At 41.8% G+C, this 22757-nt stretch overlaps 1 protein-coding gene and 1 long non-coding RNA gene across 2 annotated transcripts in view; one reads left to right on the top strand and one right to left on the bottom strand.

The window, feature by feature from the left end:
* Window positions 1-22757, bottom strand: part of LOC139422672 (uncharacterized) — a 1300889-nt gene that overhangs the window by 524349 nt on the left and 753783 nt on the right. The gene's annotated exons all lie outside the window — the stretch shown is intronic.
* LOC139422667 (thioredoxin-like protein 1) lies at window positions 480-11554 on the top strand. Its single transcript, XM_071173847.1, has 8 exons — window positions 480-707; window positions 1341-1437; window positions 1686-1859; window positions 2648-2770; window positions 6562-6631; window positions 7658-7830; window positions 9498-9602; window positions 10002-11554. The coding sequence occupies exons 1-8, from the start codon at window positions 610-612 to the stop codon at window positions 10029-10031; spliced, it is 870 nt and encodes a 289-aa protein (XP_071029948.1). The 5' UTR covers window positions 480-609; the 3' UTR covers window positions 10032-11554.

Raw genomic sequence — 22757 nt, 5'->3', positions numbered from 1 at the left:
CACATTGATCTGGTACTGGTACTTCCTGTATATAGCTCCGCATTGATCTGGTACTGGTACTTCCTGTATATAGCTCCACATTGATCTGGTACTGGTACTTCCTGTATATAGCTCCACATTGATCTGGTACTTCCTGTATATAGCTCCACATTGATCTGGTACTTCCTGTATATAGCTCCATTATTGTGTATTTTATTCCTCCTGTCAATATTTGTATTTTTATTATAATAGTTTAACTCTGCATCATTGGGAAGGGCTCGTAAGCATTTCACGGTTAAGTCTACACCCGTTGTATTCGGGGGTCATGTGACAAATACAATTAGATTTGATTTCGATAGATTCACGTGAAATAAAAGCTTACCTTGGATCATTATTTGTTAAATCTAGAGAGAATAAATTAATTATATTTCTGTGATTTTGTTTTAGCTGTGGTGTTGACCACGCCCTGCTCGGTTTTCATTGGTTTAATGGCCAACCTTCGTCAAGGCGCTTCAGTAAAGTGTGTGATTCCACAGAAGAGTTGAGTTTGGACAGTGTGTCCTTACACCCGTGTGACACTATTTTGTATATAATCTGTCATAAATTAGATACATATTTACAGCTGTAAAAATGGTCGGGGTAAAAGTAATCGGGAATGATTCAGAATTCCAACCTGAACTAGCAGACGCCGGATCAAGGCTTGCGGTGGTGAAGTTCACAATGGCAGGGTAAGGTTTCAAATCTGTTCCCAGGCCCTTGGTTTTACCAGCTAGCTATGATCTACACTGAAATGAATGAATCACGTTCATTTGTCAATGTATAACTAGATAGTTAGTCCATTTTTAAAAAACGGATTTCACAGTTACATCAGTTGTTGGAATACTTTCAAATAGCTATTTTCAAATAACACTTGATAATTTAACTCGGACCACATACCACGCTGTTAGGTAACTGACGTTAGCTAGATAGATAGCTTAGCCAGCTATGACTTAGCAATAGCAGACAGGCTAAGCTAGCTAGACAACTTTGTTTAACAGCATGACAGTAGTCTGGTACTAGCTATCTAACAATACAGTCAGATATGTGGAATATAATGTGAGGTACATAGAGGTTATGTTATCTAGCTAGCCACCTGTCTGGCTAGCGGTTTTTAATAATAGGCATAAACTAGCGAGCCATGAAGAATAATGCTTCGCTAGCTATTGTTTTAGCTACTGCACATGTAGTAAGGCTTATTTTTGCATTTCTGTTTTGTTTTTTAACAGCCTTTGTTAATAGCTAGCTAAGCAACGTTAGCCAATGAACTAAACTTCCGGTTTAGTTGACAATAGCTTCCTATTGAACTCTTCTTCGCTCCCCAGGTGTCGACCCTGTGTCAGGATATCCCCTGCTTTCAACATGTTGAGTAACAAGTACCCTCATGTCATTTTTCTTGAAGTAGATGTACACGTCTGTCAGGTGAGGTTGATTTTTGTGTTAAGACTTTTTTTTAAATTAATACAGCCTACTGTGTCGTTATCAAAACACCAGGTACTCCATTATGTTGTCGTCGTCGTCATAGGAGACTTGGTCAACAAGAAGTGATGCATAGCCTCGGACATGTCAACGTCCTCTCATGTTAATCATTGAGCCAATACAGATGAAGAAGTCTGGTATGTGTGTTGAGGCACGGGACTAAGACTTGAATGTCAATCTCCCTCTTTCAGGCAACGGCTGCCGCCAACAACATCTCTGCCACGCCGACGTTTTTGTTTTTTCGTAACAAAGTGCGCGTCGACCTCTATCAGGGTGCCGATGCCTCAGGACTAGAGGAGAAGATCAAGCAGCATGTAGAAAACGACCCTGGAAGCAACGAGGACTCGGACATTCCCAAGGGATATGTGAGTACATGATGAATTGGTATCACTTGGACATTCCCAAGGGATATGTGAGTACATGATGAATTGGTATCACTCGGACATTCCCAAGGGATATGTGAGTATATGATGAATTGGTATCACTCTGACATTCCCAAGGGATATGTGAGTATATGATGAATTGGTATCACTCTGACATTCCCAAGGGATATGTGAGTACATGATGAATTGATATCACTCGGGTGAGTTTCCCAAAACGGAAAGATAATCTTTAGAATTAAGATCATAGTTCGTCTATTGCCTAGCAACTAGCTAACTGATCTTTATGTTTTTTGGGGGGGAAACTTGCCCTAGGCTAGATATACTTCTGAGTTCTGTCCTTGTCTTCCCAGACATGGGACGCCAACTCAGAACACCTCTGTCTTCCCGAGACAGGATGTGAACTCAGAACCCTTCCCTGTCTTCCCGAGACAGGGTGTGAACTCAGAACCCCTCCCTGTCTTGCACTGTCAATGCTGACTCAGAAAACTTTAGGATTTTCTGGGTCTGTGGTGACGGTATCCCAGGACAGGAAGGCAGTAGCAAGGTTTAGCATAAGTCGAAGCTAACCATAAGCTCACATTTCAGTAAAGCAGTGTTAACCTTTAGGGTGGTGCTTTACAAAGCTACACAAGTAGGTGTGAGAACCTCTTGACTAGAATGAAATCTTTGTTTTTGTGCTCGCTTGTACCGTGCACTTAACATGTCTCAGTGAGGGGTGTGTGTGCGTCCTTTTAAAAAAATATATCTTTGTACTCTGTCTGTGTGTTCAGATGGACCTGATGCCGTTTGTGAACAAAGCTGGCTGTGAGTGTCTAAATGAGAGTGACGAAAGCGGCTTTGAAAACTGCTTAGTCAAGGACACCACCTACCTGGAGTCTGACTGTGATGAACAGGTGAGTTTTGAGGATGGATGGATGCTAGGTTCTTCTCTTTAGGTCAGAGTGGTCTGAATGTGTTCATTTGAAAATGTTTGCACTGGTTATGGAATTAATTGACGAGACCCAAGTGGAACGCAGCTACTTTTTCCTTCTTAGTGTGGGATGTTACCTTCTATTGATGTCAGCGTGGAAAGTAGACTAATAGATGTATCACCCCTCACTGACAGACCAGACTAATAGATATATAGTATCACCCCTCACTGACAGACTAATAGATGTATAGTATCACCCCTCACTGACAGACCAGACTAATAGATATATAGTATCACCCCTCACTGACAGACCAGACTAATAGATGTATAGTATCACCCCTCACTGACAGACCAGACTAATAGATGTATAGTATCACCCCTCACTGACAGACCAGACTAATAGATGTATAGTATCACCCCTCACTGACAGACCAGACTAATAGATGTATAGTATCACCCCTCACTGACAGACCAGACTAATAGATATATAGTATCACCCCTCACTGACAGACCAGACTAATAGATGTATAGTATCACCCCTCACTGACAGACTAATAGATGTATCACCCCTCACTGACAGACCAGACTAATAGATGTATAGTATCACACCTCACTGACAGACCAGACTAATAGATGTATAGTATCACCCCTCACTGACAGACCAGACTAATAGATATATAGTATCACCCCTCACTGACAGACCAGACTAATAGATGTATAGTATCACCCCTCACTGACAGACCAGACTAATAGATATATAGTATCACCCCTCACTGACAGACCAGACTAATAGATGTATAGTATCACCCCTCACTGACAGACCAGACTAATAGATGTATAGTATCACCCCTCACTGACAGACCAGACTAATAGATGTATCACCCCTCACTGACAGACCAGACTAATAGATGTATAGTATCACCCCTCACTGACAGACCAGACTAATAGATGTATAGTATCACCCCTCACTGACAGACCAGACTAATAGATGTATCACCCCTCACTGACAGACCAGACTAATAGATGTATAGTATCACCCCTCACTGACAGACCAGACTAATAGATGTATAGTATCACCCCTCACTGACAGACCAGACTAATAGATGTATAGTATCACCCCTCACTGACAGACCAGACTAATAGATGTATAGTATCACCCCTCACTGACAGACTAGACTAATAGATGTATAGTATCACCCCTCACTGACAGACCAGACTAATAGATGTATAGTATCACCCCTCACTGGCAGACCAGACTAATAGATATATAGTATCACCCCTCACTGACAGACCAGACTAATAGATGTATAGTATCACCCCTCACTGACAGACCAGACTAATAGATGTATAGTATCACCCCTCACTGACAGACCAGACTAATAGATGTATAGTATCACCCCTCACTGACAGACCAGACTAATAGATGTATAGTATCACCCCTCACTGACAGACCAGACTAATAGATGTATAGTATCACCCCTCACTGACAGACTAGACTAATAGATGTATAGTATCACCCCTCACTGACAGACCAGACTAATAGATGTATAGTATCACCCCTCACTGACAGACCAGACTAATAGATATATAGTATCACCCCTCACTGACAGACCAGACTAATAGATGTATAGTATCACCCCTCACTGACAGACTAATAGATGTATAGTATCACCCCTCACTGACAGACCAGACTAATAGATGTATAGTATCACCCCTCACTGGCAGACCAGACTAATAGATGTATAGTATCACCCCTCACTGACAGACCAGACTAATAGATGTATCACCCCTCACTGACAGACCAGACTAATAGATGTATAGTATCACCCCTCCCTGACAGACCAGACTAATAGATGTATAGTATCACCCCTCACTGACAGACCAGACTAATAGATATATAGTATCACCCCTCACTGACAGACTAATAGATGTATCACCCCTCACTGACAGACCAGACTAATAGATATATAGTATCACCCCTCACTGACAGACCAGACTAATAGATATATAGTATCACCCCTCACTGACAGACCAGACTAATAGATGTATAGTATCACCCCTCACTGACAGACCAGACTAATAGATGTATAGTATCACCCCTCACTGACAGACTAATAGATATATAGTATCACCCCTCACTGACAGACTAATAGATGTATCACCCCTCACTGACAGACCAGACTAATAGATATATAGTATCACCCCTCACTGACAGACTAATAGATATATAGTATCACCCCTCACTGACAGACCAGACTAATAGATGTATAGTATCACCCCTCACTGACAGACCAGACTAATAGATGTATAGTATCACCTCTCACTGACAGACCAGACTAATATATGTATAGTATCACCCCTCACTGACAGACCAGACTAATAGATGTATAGTAGCACCCCTCACTGACAGACCAGACTAATAGATGTATAGTATCACCCCTCACTGACAGACCAGACTAATAGATGTATAGTATCACCCCTCACTGACAGACCAGACTAATAGATGTATAGTATCACCCCTCACTGACAGACCAGACTAATAGATGTATAGTATCACCCCTCCCTGACAGACCAGACTAATAGATGTATAGTATCACCCCTCACTGACAGACCAGACTAATAGATGTATAGTATCACCCCTCACTGACAGACCAGACTAATAGATATATAGTATCACCCCTCACTGACAGACCAGACTAATAGATATATAGTATCACCCCTCACTGACAGACTAATAGATATATAGTATCACCCCTCACTGACAGACCAGACTAATAGATGTATAGTATCACCCCTCACTGACAGACTAATAGATGTATCACCCCTCACTGACAGACCAGACTAATAGATGTATAGTATCACCCCTCACTGACAGACCAGACTAATAGATATATAGTATCACCCCTCACTGACAGACCAGACTAATAGATATATAGTATCACCCCTCACTGACAGACTAATAGATGTATCACCCCTCACTGACAGACCAGACTAATAGATATATAGTATCACCCCTCACTGACAGACTAATAGATATATAGTATCACCCCTCACTGACAGACCAGACTAATAGATGTATAGTATCACCCCTCACTGACAGACCAGACTAATAGATGTATAGTATCACCCCTCACTGACAGACCAGACTAATAGATGTATAGTATCACCCCTCACTGACAGACCAGACTAATAGATGTATAGTATCACCCCTCACTGACAGACCAGACAAATAGATGTATAGTATCACCCCTCACTGACAGACCAGACTAATAGATGTATAGTATCACCCCTCACTGACAGACCAGACTAATAGATGTATAGTATCACCCCTCACTGACAGACCAGACTAATAGATATATAGTATCACCCCTCACTGACAGACCAGACTAATAGATGTATCACCCCTCACTGACAGACCAGACTAATAGATGTATAGTATCACCCCTCACTGACAGACTAATAGATATATAGTATCACCCCTCACTGACAGACCAGACTAATAGATGTATCACCCCTCACTGACAGACCAGACTAATAGATGTATAGTATCACCCCTCACTGACAGACCAGACTAATAGATGTATAGTATCACCCCTCACTGACAGACCAGACTAATAGATGTAAAGTATCACCCCTCACTGACAGACCAGACTAATAGATGTATAGTATCACCCCTCACTGACAGACCAGACTAATAGATGTATAGTATCACCCCTCACTGACAGACCAGACTAGTAGATGTATAATACTAAACTCATATTTTCTCCTCTTCAGCTCCTAATTACTATGTCCTTCAACCAGCCTGTCAAGCTGTTCTCCATGAAGCTCCTGTCCTCTGACTTCGGTGAGTCCTTATTCTTCCTGGTCAGCTCCTAAATGTTGCTCCGTTTCCTCGTTAAAGTACATGTAGGTGAAATGGAAAACATTTTTTAAATTTGACCGTTTGTCGACGGAATATATGTCCTTTATTGGATTGTGGTTTATCGTTTGTTGTTGTTGAGTTCCCACGCTTTCTTTGGTTGCCCTGTTTTCTGCCCCCCCCTCTTATTCAGAGGGGTTGGGTTAAATGCAGAAGACACATTTAAGTTGAGGGAATTCAGTTGTACAACTGACTCTGTGGTATCTTTCCCTTTCCTTTACCTGTCTCATACATACATCCTTCCCCCCTCTGTCTACTTTCTTCCCCCCCTCTGTCTACTTTCTTCCCCCCCTCTGTCTACTTTCTTCCCCCCCTCTGTCTACTTCCCTCTTCCTACTTCCCTCTTCCTACTTCCCTCTTCCTACTTCCCTCTTCCTACTTCCCTCTCCCCTCTTCCTACTTTCTTCCCCCCCTCTGTCTACTTCCTTCCCCCCTCTGTCTACTTCCTTCCCCCCTCTGTCTACTTCCTTCCCCCCTCTGTCTACTTCTTTTCCCCCCTCTGTCTACTTCTTTTCCCCCCTCTGTCTACTTCCTTCCCCCCCTCTGTCTACTTCCTTCCCCCTTCTGTCTACTTCCTTCCCCCTTCTGTCTACTTCCTTCCCCCTTCTGTCTACTTCCTTCCCCCCTTCTGTCTACTTCCTTCCCCCCTTCTGTCTACTTCCTTCCCCCCTTCTGTCTACTTCCTTCCCCCCTTCTGTCTACTTCCTTCCCCCCCTCTGTCTACTTCCTTCCCCCCCTCTGTCTACTCCCCCCCCCCCCCCTCTGTCTACCCCCCCCCCCTGTCTACTTCCTACCCCCCATCCCTCTGTCTACTCCCCCCCCTCTGTCTACTCCCCCCCCCCCTGTCTACTTCCTACCCCCCCCCATCCTTCTGTCTACTTCTCCCCCCCCCCTCTGTCTACTTTTACCCCCCCACCCCACTCTGTCTACTTCCTTTTCTCCCGGTTTCAGCCCAGGCACCAAAGTGTGTGAAAATCTTCATTAACCTTCCTCGCTCCATGGACTTTGACGATGCTGAGCGTAGCGAGGCCACCCAGACCCTGGACCTGGCAGAGGAGGATTTCAAGGACGACGGACTGATCCCACTGAGATACGTCAAGTTCCAGAATGTCCAGAGCGTCACCGTAAGTCATTTAACACCAACCAATCACCTGCAGGCCTCTCATTTCCTGGTTCTTTCCTTCCCTCTTTTTTTTTTTTCCTGAGGTCACATGATATTGAAACACTGCATGTACCTCAGTTGGTTCCTGTTCTAAAGCTAGAAGAAGAAGGAGGGGTTGTCCAGTTCTGAACTGCAGACAAAGAGGAGGAGGCGACGCCAGGGGACTGACTCCGCCCCGATATCTGTCCCCATGAGAATAAAATGTGAAGCGGACCAATGAGTTTCTGTATGGAGGTCAATGAACTTTGAACTTGGTCAACATAAAATGTAATTGATTTGATTAAATAAAATTTGGTAATGTTTAGGTCATGAATTACTGATAGATAGATGCACGTGGTATCCTGGCAACTTTTGAGAAAAACGTATTTTATATCAGAGTTGTGTCTGTTGGTCAAATGCGTATCTACTCTCTCATTGGCTAGAATGCTCCCACCTGATCCCGCCTCCTTCTGCCTTTGTAGACTTTTATTCCCGTTGTCCATTATCTTGTCAATATAATGTGGTGCTGACATGCATTACCATTTTAATTAAGAATTTGTTCTTAGCTGACTTCCCTAGTTAAATAAAATAAATAATGAGCTGTGTTAATGTAGAACCATACAGCCATCTAGTGGCACAAAATAGTAATGATTTTTTTGTTGTTCTCTCAACCGCAGCCCACTAGGCTACACACAGATGTGATATAATGTAGAATGCATGTTTACAGAAAATAAAAATCTGATATTTGTTGCTTGATTGGCAACATAAATTCGAACTAAGACTGCATGAATTCTATCCTTTATGGGCAGTTTCCCAGACAATGGTCCTAGACGAGAAAGCTCTTTCAAAAGTAGGTTCTCTATTGAGCATGCCAGGGCAACACTTAAACTGTGCCCGGGAAACTGACCATTATGATTAAGTTGTGTTCCATTATGATGAAGTTGTGTTCCATTATGATGAAGTTGTGTTCCATTATGATGAAGTTCCATTATGATGAAGTTCCATTATGATGAAGTTGTGTTCCATTATGATGAAGTTGTGTCCCATTATTATGAAGTTGTGTCCCATTATGATGAAGTTGTGTCCCATTATGATGAAGTTGTGTCCCATTATGATGAAGTTGTGTCCCATTATGATGAAGTTGTGTCCCATTATGATGAAGTTGTGTCCCATTATGATGAAGTTGTGTTCCATTATGATGAAGTTGTGTTCCATTATGATGAAGTTGTGTTCCATTATGATGAAGTTGTGTTCCATTATGATGAAGTTGTGTTCCTTTATGATGAAGTTGTGTTCCATTATGATGAAGTTGTTCCATTATGATGAAGTTGTGTTCCATTATGATGAAGTTGTGTTCCATTATGATGAAGTTGTGTTCCATTATGATGAAGTTGTGTTCCATTATGATGAAGTTGTGTTCCATTATGATGAAGTTGTGTTCCATTATGATGAAGTTGTGTCCCATTATGATGAAGTTGTGTTCCATTATGATGAAGTTGTGTTCCATTATGATGAAGTTGTGTCCCATTATGATGAAGTTGTGTCCCATTATGATGAAGTTGTGTTCCATTATGATGAAGTTGTGTCCCATTATGATGAAGTTGTGTTCCATTATGATGAAGTTGTTTCTTCCCCCATGTGTTGTAACAGATGTTTGTGAAGAACAACCAAGGGGATGAAGAGACAACGAAAATCAATTACCTTACTTTTATCGGGACCCCTGTACAGGCAACGAACATGAATGACTTCAAACGGGTAAGATCCGGTCCCCCCCCCCCTCACCCCCAAACAGCTATGAGACTATGATGTTGACGGTATTGAATTGTGATTTTTGTATCCTGCATTGGGATCAGGCCACTCTCGTCAGATGAGGCCTAACAGTAATGATACAATTATAGCAATATCATTTCAATGGTACATTACATTGATTTCAGCAATTAAATCAGGCTAATGTGGAGATTTAAATTAAATCAACAATGTGCAGTTGTTCCACTATACATGTCAATATGATTTTTTTTTTTTTTTCCACTTGGTGCTAAGAATAATGTTATTTGCTACTGCATACAATGTCAACGAAAACCTCCTACGTCTACTCCTTCGGGACGAGGAGGATTCCTGCACTGTTTACACGGCTGTGTTTTCTATCCAACGTAGGTTGTGGGCAAGAAAGGAGAGAGTCACTGATGAGGAAGAGAGGAGGAGAAGACTGCCCGTATTGCTGCGACGATCCCTCCCAGGACTTAGCCTCTTGTCTGTCTGCCAAAGCTGCCACTAGGAGGGGTTAGGGTCTACTCCACTTTAACACAACACAGACCAACCAAAATCTGTGTTCCAAATTGCACCCTATTCCCTTTTTAAAGTACACTATATATTTTTGGGGGGGGACCTGATATCCATCCTGAAGTCTGGCTTTGATCCAGAGGTGTCAGTGGTCAAAAGTAGTGCATTGTATAGGGAGTCATTTGGGACATAACCATCAACCTAACGTTTATACGAGTTTGTGCTCCTCTGTTCTGCCGGTGAAATGACCTCGGCGAGGCAACTCGCTCAATTCATTTAAAAAAAAAAAAAACATGTTTTTTTTTAAAATTGTAATTCCGACAAACACTGTAAATAAACACAATCCTTTTTCAAAGGTACATTGGTATTTCATGTCTCTTGAATTTTTAGAAAAGTTTAAACAAAAATCTTCCTAACCACCATTCACAAAGACGAGGAAAATTGAGTTCCCAGGGTACGTCATGTTTTCTCCTGCTGGAGTTCCTGTTATCTATTGTAAAAATATTGCAGAGTTCCGGGCACCGAAATGCACCAGTCGTCTTCAAGCACTGATCATCCCCGTGGACATGACTAAGTCTCCTGCAAAAAGGGAAGAATCCCAGGTGAAGGAGTTTGACGGTAGCAGTATCTCGAGCACCAACAGGTGCGTTGAGTCCACTTCTAAATGGGGACGAGGATGATGTAATGACATTTTTTGACCACACTGTGTCACCAAAGGCTTTGCTATGACGTCTTACACAATCCATGGGCGCCCACCGCACTTCAGAGAGCTCTTGTTTCCCGCTGAACGGTTGATTTCATCAGAAATACGGGCTCTGTTATATTTGTCCTCTTTCTGAATTTTTGGGGAAACAATATTTGCGAGAGGTGATTTCAGTTAATTATGAGAGATTTTTTTTTTTTCACAGTAATTCTCTTCAGATTTTGTATAAACATAACATACAGAAATTCCATGATTTTTTTTTTTTTTTTTGCAATTACACAGGATCTCTTGGTAATTAATTCACATTTATACTGTGGATACAAAAAAAAAAAAGATGTTGCTGGGGATATTTTTTAATTTGCATTTAAAAAACAAATATTGATATGTTTATTTATATTGTTAAAATGAAAAGTGGTGTAATTATTCTTTAAGCTGGGACAACACTGTGTTAATATAACAGAGAATTGTTGACGATGCTACTCCTAGTCAAACCAAGATCAAGGCTGCTAGATGACTAAATTAGTTTTTGTTATAAGCTCATTTAGGCCTGTGCATTTATTTTAATTCTTGGCACTTTCTGTCTGTTAATTTATGATAAACATAATTTACCACATTGAGAAAAATCCTTGTTATTTTTGAAAAATCGATCATCTGCATCGGCAGTTAAGGCCTATTTAAAAAATAAAATAATAATTTTACCAAATAAAACATTTCTCTGACAAAACGTGTGTCTGTGTGTGTACTATTCCGATTTGACATTTTGACTGTGATTTATAAATTGAGTGATCTGAAGAGGACAAGTTAGTAGCTTATATTATGGAAGGGTTTTCATAAACGGTGTCATGACGAAGCTCAGCCGTGGCTGCTGCCTGAAGACAGGAAGAGAATAAATCAACCGAAGGTTCTTCCTTCAATAGAATCACAGCAACCATAATGGCAGAAAAGAGAGCTTTTACCACCGGCGTAATGAACTACTACAAACGTAAACAACTGTGAACTTGAAATTACTTGTTTTTTATTTTTTAAATCAAAAACATCAATGATACCGTTCTAAAATTGTACCGTTTTTAATTGACGCCGGTGGTTTGATTTGATTTGCTGTTGCTAGCTGCGTACGGCGTTAGTCCACGCGTTGGGGGTTATGTTAGAGGCATATCATTCCATTGGCTAAGTTTTTAAAACACATAATGAAGAAATCCTAATGCACAGCAATATCCTCTTACTGGTTGTACCTCTAAGGACAGAGACATCTATGTTAAAGTGAAATGGCATCCTGCTATTCACTATATAATACAAACAGCTTTTGACCAGGGCTCAAATTGAACAGTACAGTGAACTCAAAGTATTGGGGCAGTCACACATTGTCTTGGTTGTTTTGGCTCTGTACTCCCAGCACTTTGGATTTGAAACGATACAATAACTATGAGGTTAAAGGTCAGACTGTCAGCTTTCATTTGAGGGTATTTTCATCCATATCTGGTGAACCGTTTAGAAATTACAGCACTTTTTTTGTACATAGTCTTTCCATTTTAGGGGACCAAAAATATTGGGACAAATCCATTTGTGTGTTAAAGTCGTCAAAAGTGTAGTATTTGGTACCATATTCCTACCACTCAATGACTACATCAAGCTTGTGACTCTACAAACTTGTTGGATTAATTTGCTGTCTGTTTTGGTTGTGTTTCAGATTATTTTGTGCCCAATAGAAATTAATGGTAAATAATGTATTCTGTCATTTTGGAGTCACTTTTATTGTAAATAAGAATTGAATTTGTTTCTAAACCACACACTCATTTGTAAATGTGTTTAACTTTCTCACTCATTATTATTCACGATTCATTCAGGTTTATCCGTAATTATGGTAGCATCCACATTAATGTAGAAGTGTTGTAACATTCTATTCTTATTTACAATAAAAAATGTCTGCTATTCATACCCACACATGCAGTCAGAGCTGGCCCTGGCGTTTTGGGAGCCCTAAGCAGCCAGAGCTGGCCCTAGCGTTTTGGGGGCCCTAAGCAGTCAGAGCTGGCCCTGGCGTTTTGGGAGCCCTAAGCAGCCAGAGCTGGCCCTAGCGTTTTGGGAGCCCTAAGCAGCCAGAGCTGGCCCTGGCGTTTTGGGAGCCCTAAGCAGCCAGAGCTGGCCCTAGCGTTTTGGGGGCCCTAAGCAGTCAGAACTGGCCCTGGCGTTTTGGGAGCCCTAAGCAGCCAGAGCTGGCCCTAGCGTTTTGGGGGCCCTAATTTTAGTGGACCTCCTCTTGACATGAGATAAAAATAATTTTTTTGTTGTTGTTGTTAATTTCCGGCAATTCTACACATTTTGCCATGGGGCGGAGAGAAGATTGTACAACTATGTAACACATTTCCTGCAATTATACACATTTGCTATAGGGTGGAGATTTGTTGTTGTTGTTGCAGTTTTTAATATATCTGGGTGACTAACAAAATCAATGGGGATCCCCCGGTCAGTAATTCAATTAACTACAAGTTTAGGTAGTTGGCCTCTAGACTAACTTACCCCCCCCCCAAAAAAAAAAATGTGCTAATTGAGTGATTAACGTAAAGGAAAAACTGCTGGTGCACAACCACATTTCTAACTGTCAACAGTAAACTGTATTCATAATGCAGATCTAGGATCAACCACATTTCTAACTGTCAACAGTAAACTGTATTCATAATGCAGATCTAGGATCAACCACATTTCTAACTGTCAACAGTAAACTGTATTCATAATGCAGATCTAGGATCAACCACAGGGGGCCATATAGGGGGCCATTTTAGATGGTAGACAACTCTGTGGTATACAGAATGGTGTCGTCTGCGTAGAGGTGGATCAGAGACTCACCAGCAGCAAGAGCGACCTCATTGATGTATACAGAGAAGAGAGTCGGTCCAAGAATTGAACCCTGTGGCATCCCCATAGAGACTGCCAGAGGTCCGGACAGCTATAGGGGGCCATTTTAGATGGCAGACAACTCTGTGGTCCTGCATCGAAGGCCTGCTTTTAGGATGGTTTAAACCACGGCCTGTATCCATAATGCTGATCTAGGATTAGTTTCGTCTTTTAAATCATAATGAATAAGATTATATGGACAGATTGGGAGACCTGATCCTAGATCAGCACTCCTACACTGAGACGCTTTTATGGGTACGGGCCCAGGTCCAGCACCACAGAACGGGGCGGCCGCCATCAACCATCTACTAACCTCTAGTGGCCCCCTGATGAGATCCTCAGATGGGGTTGACTCATCTGAAACAGGTTGGTCAGTTTAACCGGCTGCATGATGGGAGTAAACATGTATTTCATCCTGTAGCCATTTAAGCAGTGGTGTGACAGACCAGATTGATTACTGCATTATGTTTAACTGATGTTATCGATACTGAAATATTACTTTTCCATGTATCCATTTTGTTTTCACCTTTAGACCAGGCCATACCATGCCAAACCAGACCATGCCAGACCAGACCAGGCCATAACCTCAGTAGGCTGCTCATACCGTGTCCTGGTCCTGACAGTTGGTGGACTGAGGCCATATGGACATCATGTCCCTTCGATGACTGACTGACTGACTGACTGACTGACTGACTCATGCCACTGTTACCGTGTCTGTGTCACAAATGGCACCCTATTCCTTTATGTAAGCCTTGGTCAAAAGTAGTGCACTACGTAGGGAATAGGGTGGCATTTTGGGACACGGCCTGTTACAACACCATTGGACCAGTCTGCTCTCTGAGAGGAGAGGACAACCAGATCAGAGCAGCAGTCTGCTACAATATCTGTCATCTGTTCTAATGTGTTGTTCTTCTTTTTTTTTTTTTACACAGTATCACTGTGCTTTTTGGGGGTTTCCGTTTGGTTTTGTGTTTTTTGTCTATCTTTTTTTTGTATTTTGGCCTATTTAATTGTTAGCCATGTGTGTAAAGTGTATTGGACTGCAATATGCCAGCCTACCCAGCTAGCGTATAACGTTCTGAGAACCATATGTTTCTTAGAGCTGGGTGGTGACATGGTTGTCCTATGGTTATTTTGCATTCAACCTTCCCACCAGTGATGCAGGATAGTTTGATTGGCTCTGGAACTTTCCCAGCACGTTAAAAGAAATGGACTAAATAAAAGTTATTTCATTAGTTTAACAGAACGTTCCCTAAACATTCAAACATGGTTACATTTATAATGATAATATAATATAATGTTTTAGGCATGTTCTCCAACTGGTTTGACATTTAGGAATGTTCTCAAGTAGTTCAGCGAACGTTAAGAAACAGCCTTCTTCTGTGTTTTCAGTATTTCAACATTTTTATTTTATTTTATTTCACCTTTATTTAACCAGGTAGGCTAGTTGAGAACAAGTTCTCATTTACAACTGCGACCTGGCCAAGATAAAGCAAAGCAGTGTGAACAGACAACACAGAGTTACACATGGAGTAAACAATAGACAAGTCAATAACACAGTAGAAAAAAAGAAAAAAGAGAGTCTATATACATTGTGTGCAAAAGGCATGAGGAGGTAGGCGAATAATTACAATTTAGCAGATTAACACTGGAGTGATAAATGATCAGATGGTCATGTGCAGGTAGAGATACTGGTGTGCAAAAGAGCAGAAAAGTAAATAAATAAAAACAGTACGGGGATGAGGTAGGTAAAAATGGGTGGGCTATTTACAGATGGACTATGTACAGCTGCAGCGATCGGTTAGCTGCTCAGATAGCAGATGTTTAAAGTTGGTGAGGGAGATAAAAGTCTCCAACTTCAGCGATTGTTGCAATTCGTTCCAGTCACAGGCAGCAGAGAACTGGAAGGAAAGGCGGCCAAATGAGGTGTTGGCTACATAACGTTTCCTAAAGGCAGACGGCCAATCACATATGGGCTAACACAAAAATTCTGTATTTATTTTTTATTTTTTTAATTATTCCTGTTAAGCTACTGAATTTATCAACACTAAATAGAACAATTATATTATTAATAATACATTCTTATTTTAAGAATACAAAAAAACAATGTCAACGCTAGCTATTCTCTCTTGGAATTTGAGAGGCCTTAACAGTCCTATTAAACCTTCCAGCTGTCTTGATATCCTAGCAAGAAACCATGTTTATATAGCCATGTTCCAAGAAACACACCTGTTTCCTATAGAATATAGAGAACACAAAGTGACAGCTTTTTCATCAGCCCCAAAACACAACTAATGGTGTAATCATAATGATACATAAGAAACTCTAAATCACCATCTTGGGTAAAGTGGAAGACCAAGAAGTTAGAATCACTTTCCCTAAATGTTGTCTTTATTAATGTGTACAGTATGCTCAAATGCATATGATCCTATGTTTTATTTTTTTTTATTCTGTGAACAGTATATTGTTAGAATTAACTGAATTCCAGGGGGTTTTGGGGATGGGTTTGGCTTGGGAGAGAGAGAGAGAGAAGGAATGATTTCAACTATACTACAAAAAAATATTTTTTTGTGACTTGCAAACCTGCTTCAAAATGAAATAAGAGTTCTAGACAGATTAGGAGAGAATGTTGATTCACTATTATTACTTGTTTGTTAGAGGAGAAGGGGGTTTAACTGATGGGTTGGGACAGGGGGGAGGTCTGGGAGAACATCAGACACTACGCTGAAGTATGTGTGGGGTCTCCACTCATCTCACTTCAGTCTCTCGGTGGACCCCACTCTCTCCAAGTAGAGTCCAAGCAGCCAACTATATTTTTCATTTAATTCACAAGGTAAAACAAACGGACCACAGTACTTAAGTGTCAGTCTTTCTCCAATGTACACTGAACAAAAATATAAACGCAAATGTTTGTGAGTTACAGTTCATGTAAGGAAATCAGTCAATTAAATCCCTAAGCTATGGATTTCACATGACTGGGCAGGGGCACAGCCTTGGGTGGGCCTGGGAGGGCATAGTCAATCAGAATGAGTTTTTCCCCGCAAAAAAAGGGCTTTATTACCGACATAAATATTCCGAATTTTCATCAGCTGTCCGGGTGGCTGGTCTCAGACGATCCCCTAGGTGTAGAAGCCGGATGTGGAGGTCCTGGGCTGGCGTGGTTACACCTGGTCTGCGGTTGTGAGGCCTGTTGGACATATGGGCAAATTCTCTAAAATGGCATTGGAGGCGGCTTATGTTAGAGAAATTAACATTCAATTCTCTGGCAACAGCTCTGGTGGACATGTATGCAACATGTCAATTGAACGCTCCCTCAAAAGTTGAGTCATCTGTTGAGTTAACACCACAGTCATCGTATTGTGTGACAAAACCACACATTTTAGAGTGACCTTTTATTGTCAGTCTGCCAGGTCTGAGGTGGGTGCCTTTCCTGTGTGGGACTCCCTGACACATCTAACGCAGCCCAGTTAACAACCTCGGTCTCCCCGGGAGCAATAAACAAGCGGAGTTGGCATCCCATCCTCATCGCCAAATTGTGGTGTTAATTCTAACCAAAAGGAGAGAGACTGTATTCTTCAAAACAACATTATTATAAGAAAATTGAAGCAGTCAACTATGCACTTCAACAGTTGTGCAGTTAAGGCCCAACAAACAGTGTTGGTTCTCAGCTTTTATAGAGAAGCACATCCCTTTTGTATACGTGGCAATCAGCAGATAGTATGTAAAAGGACATTAGTTGTCTGTGTAGATTTAAGATAGCACGCGTTTGATTTGCCTGATGGTCTCAACCATCTAACTGCCTTCACAACAGCAAAACACTATAATGTGCTCCTTTCTGCAAGTTTCCATACATGTGTCACGTCTGATCCTGCTCCTCCTTCTCCGGCGTGCGACGTCGCAAGAGTACTAGCCACCAGTCCTGGGATTCATCATTACGCACACCTGGTACTCATCGTTACGCGTACCTGTAAATCATTATGATTCACACCTGGGCTCCCTTACCTACATCATTTCCTCCCCTTTACATGTCACTCTCCCAGGTTCACTCACCAGTTGGTATTGTTCTTGTGTATCGGCGTACTGCCTTCTGTTAGTGTCGTGTTCTTGTTTTTTGTTGTTTTATTACAACGTTTCACCTGCTTCCAACTCACCGCCCCGTCCATTACAACATGTGACTTCCTGTAGAAAGTAAATCCACGGGATGTCACATGATGCGGTTGCACCCAAGCGGATCTTAGCTATACGCCCAGTCTCCGGCGTTGAGTTGTTGTCGGCATGGCAACCCCCCTTATGACTAAGTCACACAGAGATACGTTTGTATCAGGTTAGAAAAAACACTAGCATATAACAAGAGACTATTCTTTAAGCTGTATAACACAGGATAGCGTGACTAATTAAGTAATTTTCCACGACAGTAGGCTCAGGATTTCTGGCTCTTTATGTTTTTGGTTTCTCATTTTCTTTTCTTAGTTTTTTTGCATTCTTCATCAAACTATTTATCATTGTTGTTAATTTTCTTAGGTTTTCTGCTTGAAATGTTTAGATTTGATAGGGAAGCTGAGAGGTCAAATATTCTGTTGAGGTTTTCTACTGCCAAGTTTACACCTTCACTATTACAGTTGAACGTATTGTCCAAGAAATTGTCTAAAGGGGATTGAATTTGTTGTTACCCAATTGTTTTTTGGTAGGTTTCCACACTACGTTCCTTCCACCTATAGCATTTCTTAATATTATTCAGTTCCTTTGGCTTTGATGCCTCATGATTGAGTATTGCTCTGTTCAAGTACACTGTGATTTTGCTGTGATCTGACAGGGGTGTCAGTGGGCTGACTGTGAACGCTCTGAGAGACTCTGGGTTGAGGTTAATGATAAAATAGTCTACAGTACTACTGCCAAGTGATGAGTTATAGGTGTACCTGCCATAGGAGTCCCCTTGAAGCCTACCGTTGACTATGTACATACCCAGCGTGCGACAGAGCTGCAGGAGTTGTGACCCATTTTTGTTGGTTATGTTGTCGTAGTTGTGCCTAGAGGGGCACATGTGGGAGGGAATGCTGTCACCTGCAGGCAGGTGTTTGTCCTCCTGTGTGCTGAGGGTGTCAGGTTCTTGTCCGGTTCTGGCATTTAGGTCACCACAGACTAGTACATGTCCCTGGGCCTGGAAACGGTTGATATTCCCCTAGGATGGAGAAGCTGTCTTCATTAAAGTATGGGGATTCTAGTGGGAGTATATAGGTAGCACACAGGAGGACATTTTTCTCTGTTAAGATCATTTCCTTTCAAATTTCTAGCCAAATGTTCCTGTTTTGATTAATTTAATGGAGTGAGTTAGGTCTGCTCTATACCAAATTAGCATAACCCTTGAGTCCCTTCTCTGTTTCACACCTGGTAGTGTGGTGGATGGGACGACCAGCCCTCTGTAACCTAGAGGGCAACCAGTGGGTCCGTATCCTCTATACCACCCACCTGGTAGTTTGGTGGATGGGACTACCAGCTCTCTGTAACCTAGAGGGCAACCAGTGGGTCCGTCTCCTCTATACCAGGTTTCTTGCAGGATGACAATGTCTGTATTACCGATTTCTTTGGTGAAGTCCAGGTTCCTGCTCTTTAGGCCAAAGGCAGATGACCTCAGGCCTGGGATATTCCAGGATGAGATAGTGAAGGCTTTGTGTTCCACAAAGTGTCCAAATGTTGCTGTTCGTGTGGTTTGGCCTCAGACCAGTAAGTGTGAACAGAGCCTGTTGAGCATCTGGTACTCACTCCTCCAGTTATCTTTCTGCCTGGAAGCCCCATCAGACCCCTGGAGATACAAAGGGGGGTATTGTTTTATTCATGCATGTTTGGTATCAAACACACACAAAAAAAAAAGATATGTGAACAGAGACACGTGGTTAATATTAAGATGGATTTAGGCACCTGATAATAGTTCTGTTATAATCTCCACCCGGCACAGCCAGAAGAGGACTGGCCACCCCACATAGCCTGGTTCCTCTCTAGGTTTCTTCCTAGGTTTTGGCCTTTCTAGGGAGTTTTTCCTAGCCACCGTGCTTCTACACCTGCATTGCTTGCTGTTTGGGGTTTCTGTACAGCACTTTGAGATATCAGCTGATGTACGAAGGGCTTTATAAATACATTTGATTTGATAAGTGCATTAGCTACACCAACATTAGCTACACCAACATTAGCTACACCAACATTAGCTACACCAATAACATACATTATTGTTATTTTAACGGTGAATAAAGCTGTAGTATCCTCTCAGAGGTACGTACGTAATGACCCCCTCCCTGCCGCCAGTAATATGATAGTTTTGATCCACAAGAGCAGATTTTAAAAGCATGTTGGTGTAGCTAATGTTGGTGTAGCTAATGTTGGTGTAGCTAATGTTGGTGTAGCTAATGTTTGGGTAGCTAATGTTGGTGTAGCTAATGTTGGTGTAGCTAATGTTGGTGTAGCTAATGTTTGGGTAGCTAATGTTGGTGTAGCTAATGTTGGTGTAGCTAATGCACTTATCAAATCAGATCAAATGTATTTATAAAGCCCTTCTTACATCAGCTGATATCTCAAAGTGCTGTACAGAAACACAGCCTAAAACCCCAAACAGTAAGCAATGCAGGTGTAGAAGCCAGGTCGCAGTTGTAAATGTCTCTGTCATTTCCTGTTGATCTAGGGGACAACAGGAAATGACAGAGACATTACATCTGTTAGATTTAAGGAATAATGATCTCCTTAATGAAATTTGACACAGTGTACATCTTCTCTCTTTCTTTCTAAGGCTAGCCTCAGACACTGTACACCAGGCTTTGCTCGAGTCAACAACAATAAAAAAAAATTTGGAAGGATGTCCTCGCGAGACTAGCCTCATAATTGCCAACCCAGTAATTACTTGTAACAGACTGATTACAGCCAAGCAGAGAACCACTCATGTAAGCTCGCGGGATCAGGCGGCTTCCAAGGCTTGATCTACCCTGAGGGAGATGCAGGTGACCTTGAGCAGAAACGCAGGGTCCCCCTACTGTAACTACAGTATGTATATAATGGGCCCCCTACTGTAACTACAGGATTTATATAATGGCCCCCCATACTGTAAATACAGTATCTGTATAATGGTCCCCCTACTGTAAATACAGTATCTACATAATGGCCCCCCTACTGTAAATACAGTATCTATATAATGGGACCCCTACTGTAAATACAGTATCTATATAATGCCCCCCCCATACTGTAAATACAGTATCTATATAATGGCCCCCCTACTGTAAATACAGTATCTATATAATGGTCCCCCTACTGTAAATACAGTATCTATATAATGCCCCCCCATACTGTAAATACAGTATCTACATAATGGTCCCCCTACTGTAAATACAGGATCTATATAATTCCCCCCCCCCCCCCCCCATACTGTAAATACAGTATCTACATAATACCCCTCCCCCCCATACTGTAAATACAGTATCTACATAATGGTCCCCCTACTGTAAATACAGTATCTATATAATGCCCCCCCATACTGTAAATACAGTATCTACATAATGGTCCCCCTACTGTAAATACAGTATCTATATAATGCCCCCCCCCCCATACTGTAAATACAGTATCTACATAATACCCCCTCCCATACTGTAAATACAGTATCTACATAATTATAGTACATAATTACATAATTATTACATTATACAGTAGGGGGACAATATTATTATTTATTTATTTCACCTTTATTTAACCAGGTAGGCCAGTTGAAAACAAGTTCTCATTTACAACTGCGACCTGGACAAGATAAAGCAGAGCAGTGCAACAACCACAACAACACAGAGTTACACATAAACAAACATACAGTCAATAACACAATAGATAAATATCTGTAGTGTGTGTAAATGTAGAAGAGTAGGGAGGTAGGCAATAAATAGGCCATAGAGGTGAAAATAATTACAATTTAGCATTAACACCGGAGAGATAGATGTGCAGATGATGATGTGCAAGTAGAGATACTGGGGGGGAAATGTGCAAGAGGGTAAGTAATACTATGGGGATGAGGTAGTCAGGTGTGCTATTTACAGAGTGGCTGTGTACAGGTACAGTGAACGGTAAGCTGCTCTGACAGCTGATGCTTAAAGTTAGAGAGGGAGATTTCAGACTCCAGCTTCAGTCTTTTTTTGCAATTCGTCCCAGTCATTGGCAGCAGAGAACTGGAAGGAAAGGCGACCAAAGGAAGTGTTGGCTTTGGGGATGACCAGTGAAATATACCTGCTGGAGCGCGTGCTACGGGTGGATGTTGCTATGGTGACCAGTGAGATATACCTGCTGGAGCGCGTGCTATGGGTAGGTGTTGCTATGGTGACCAGTGAGCTCAGATAAGGCGGGACTTTACCTAAAGACTTATAGATGATCTAGAGCCAGTGGGTTTGGCAACGAATATGTAGTGAGGGCCAGCCAACAAGAGCATACAGGTCGCAGTGGTGCGGACCAGCAACACAACGACAATTAGCGAGCGCTAACTAGCTAGCCATTTCACTTCGGTTACACGAGCCTCATCTCGGGAGTTGATAAGCTTGAGGTCATAAACAGCGCAATGCTTGACGCACAACGAAGAACTGCTGTCAAAACGCACGAAAGTGCTGTTTGAATGAAAGTTTACACGCCTGCTTCTGCCTACCACCGCTCAGTCAGATACTTAGATACTTGTATGCTTGTATGCTCAATAATATCTAGTAATATCATCAACCATGTGTAGTTAACTAGTGATTATGATTGATTGTTTTCTATAAGATAAGTTTAATGCTAGCTAGAAACTTACCTTGGCTTACTGCATTCGCGTAACAGGCAGTCTCCTTGTGGAGTGCAATGTAATCAGGTGGTTAGAGCGTTGGACTCGTTAACTGTAAGGTTGCAAGATTGGATCCCCCGAGCCGACAAGGTACAAATCTGTCGTTCTGCCCCTGAACAAATCAAATCAAATCAAATTTAATTTGTCACATACACATGGTTAGCAGATGTTAATGCGAGTGTAGCGAAATGCTTGTGCTTCTAGTTCC

This window comes from Oncorhynchus clarkii, chromosome 12, assembly GCF_045791955.1.
Source record: "Oncorhynchus clarkii lewisi isolate Uvic-CL-2024 chromosome 12, UVic_Ocla_1.0, whole genome shotgun sequence".
Taxonomy (NCBI): Eukaryota; Metazoa; Chordata; class Actinopteri; order Salmoniformes; family Salmonidae; genus Oncorhynchus; species Oncorhynchus clarkii.
This window is presented reverse-complemented; position numbering and strand designations above follow the sequence as displayed.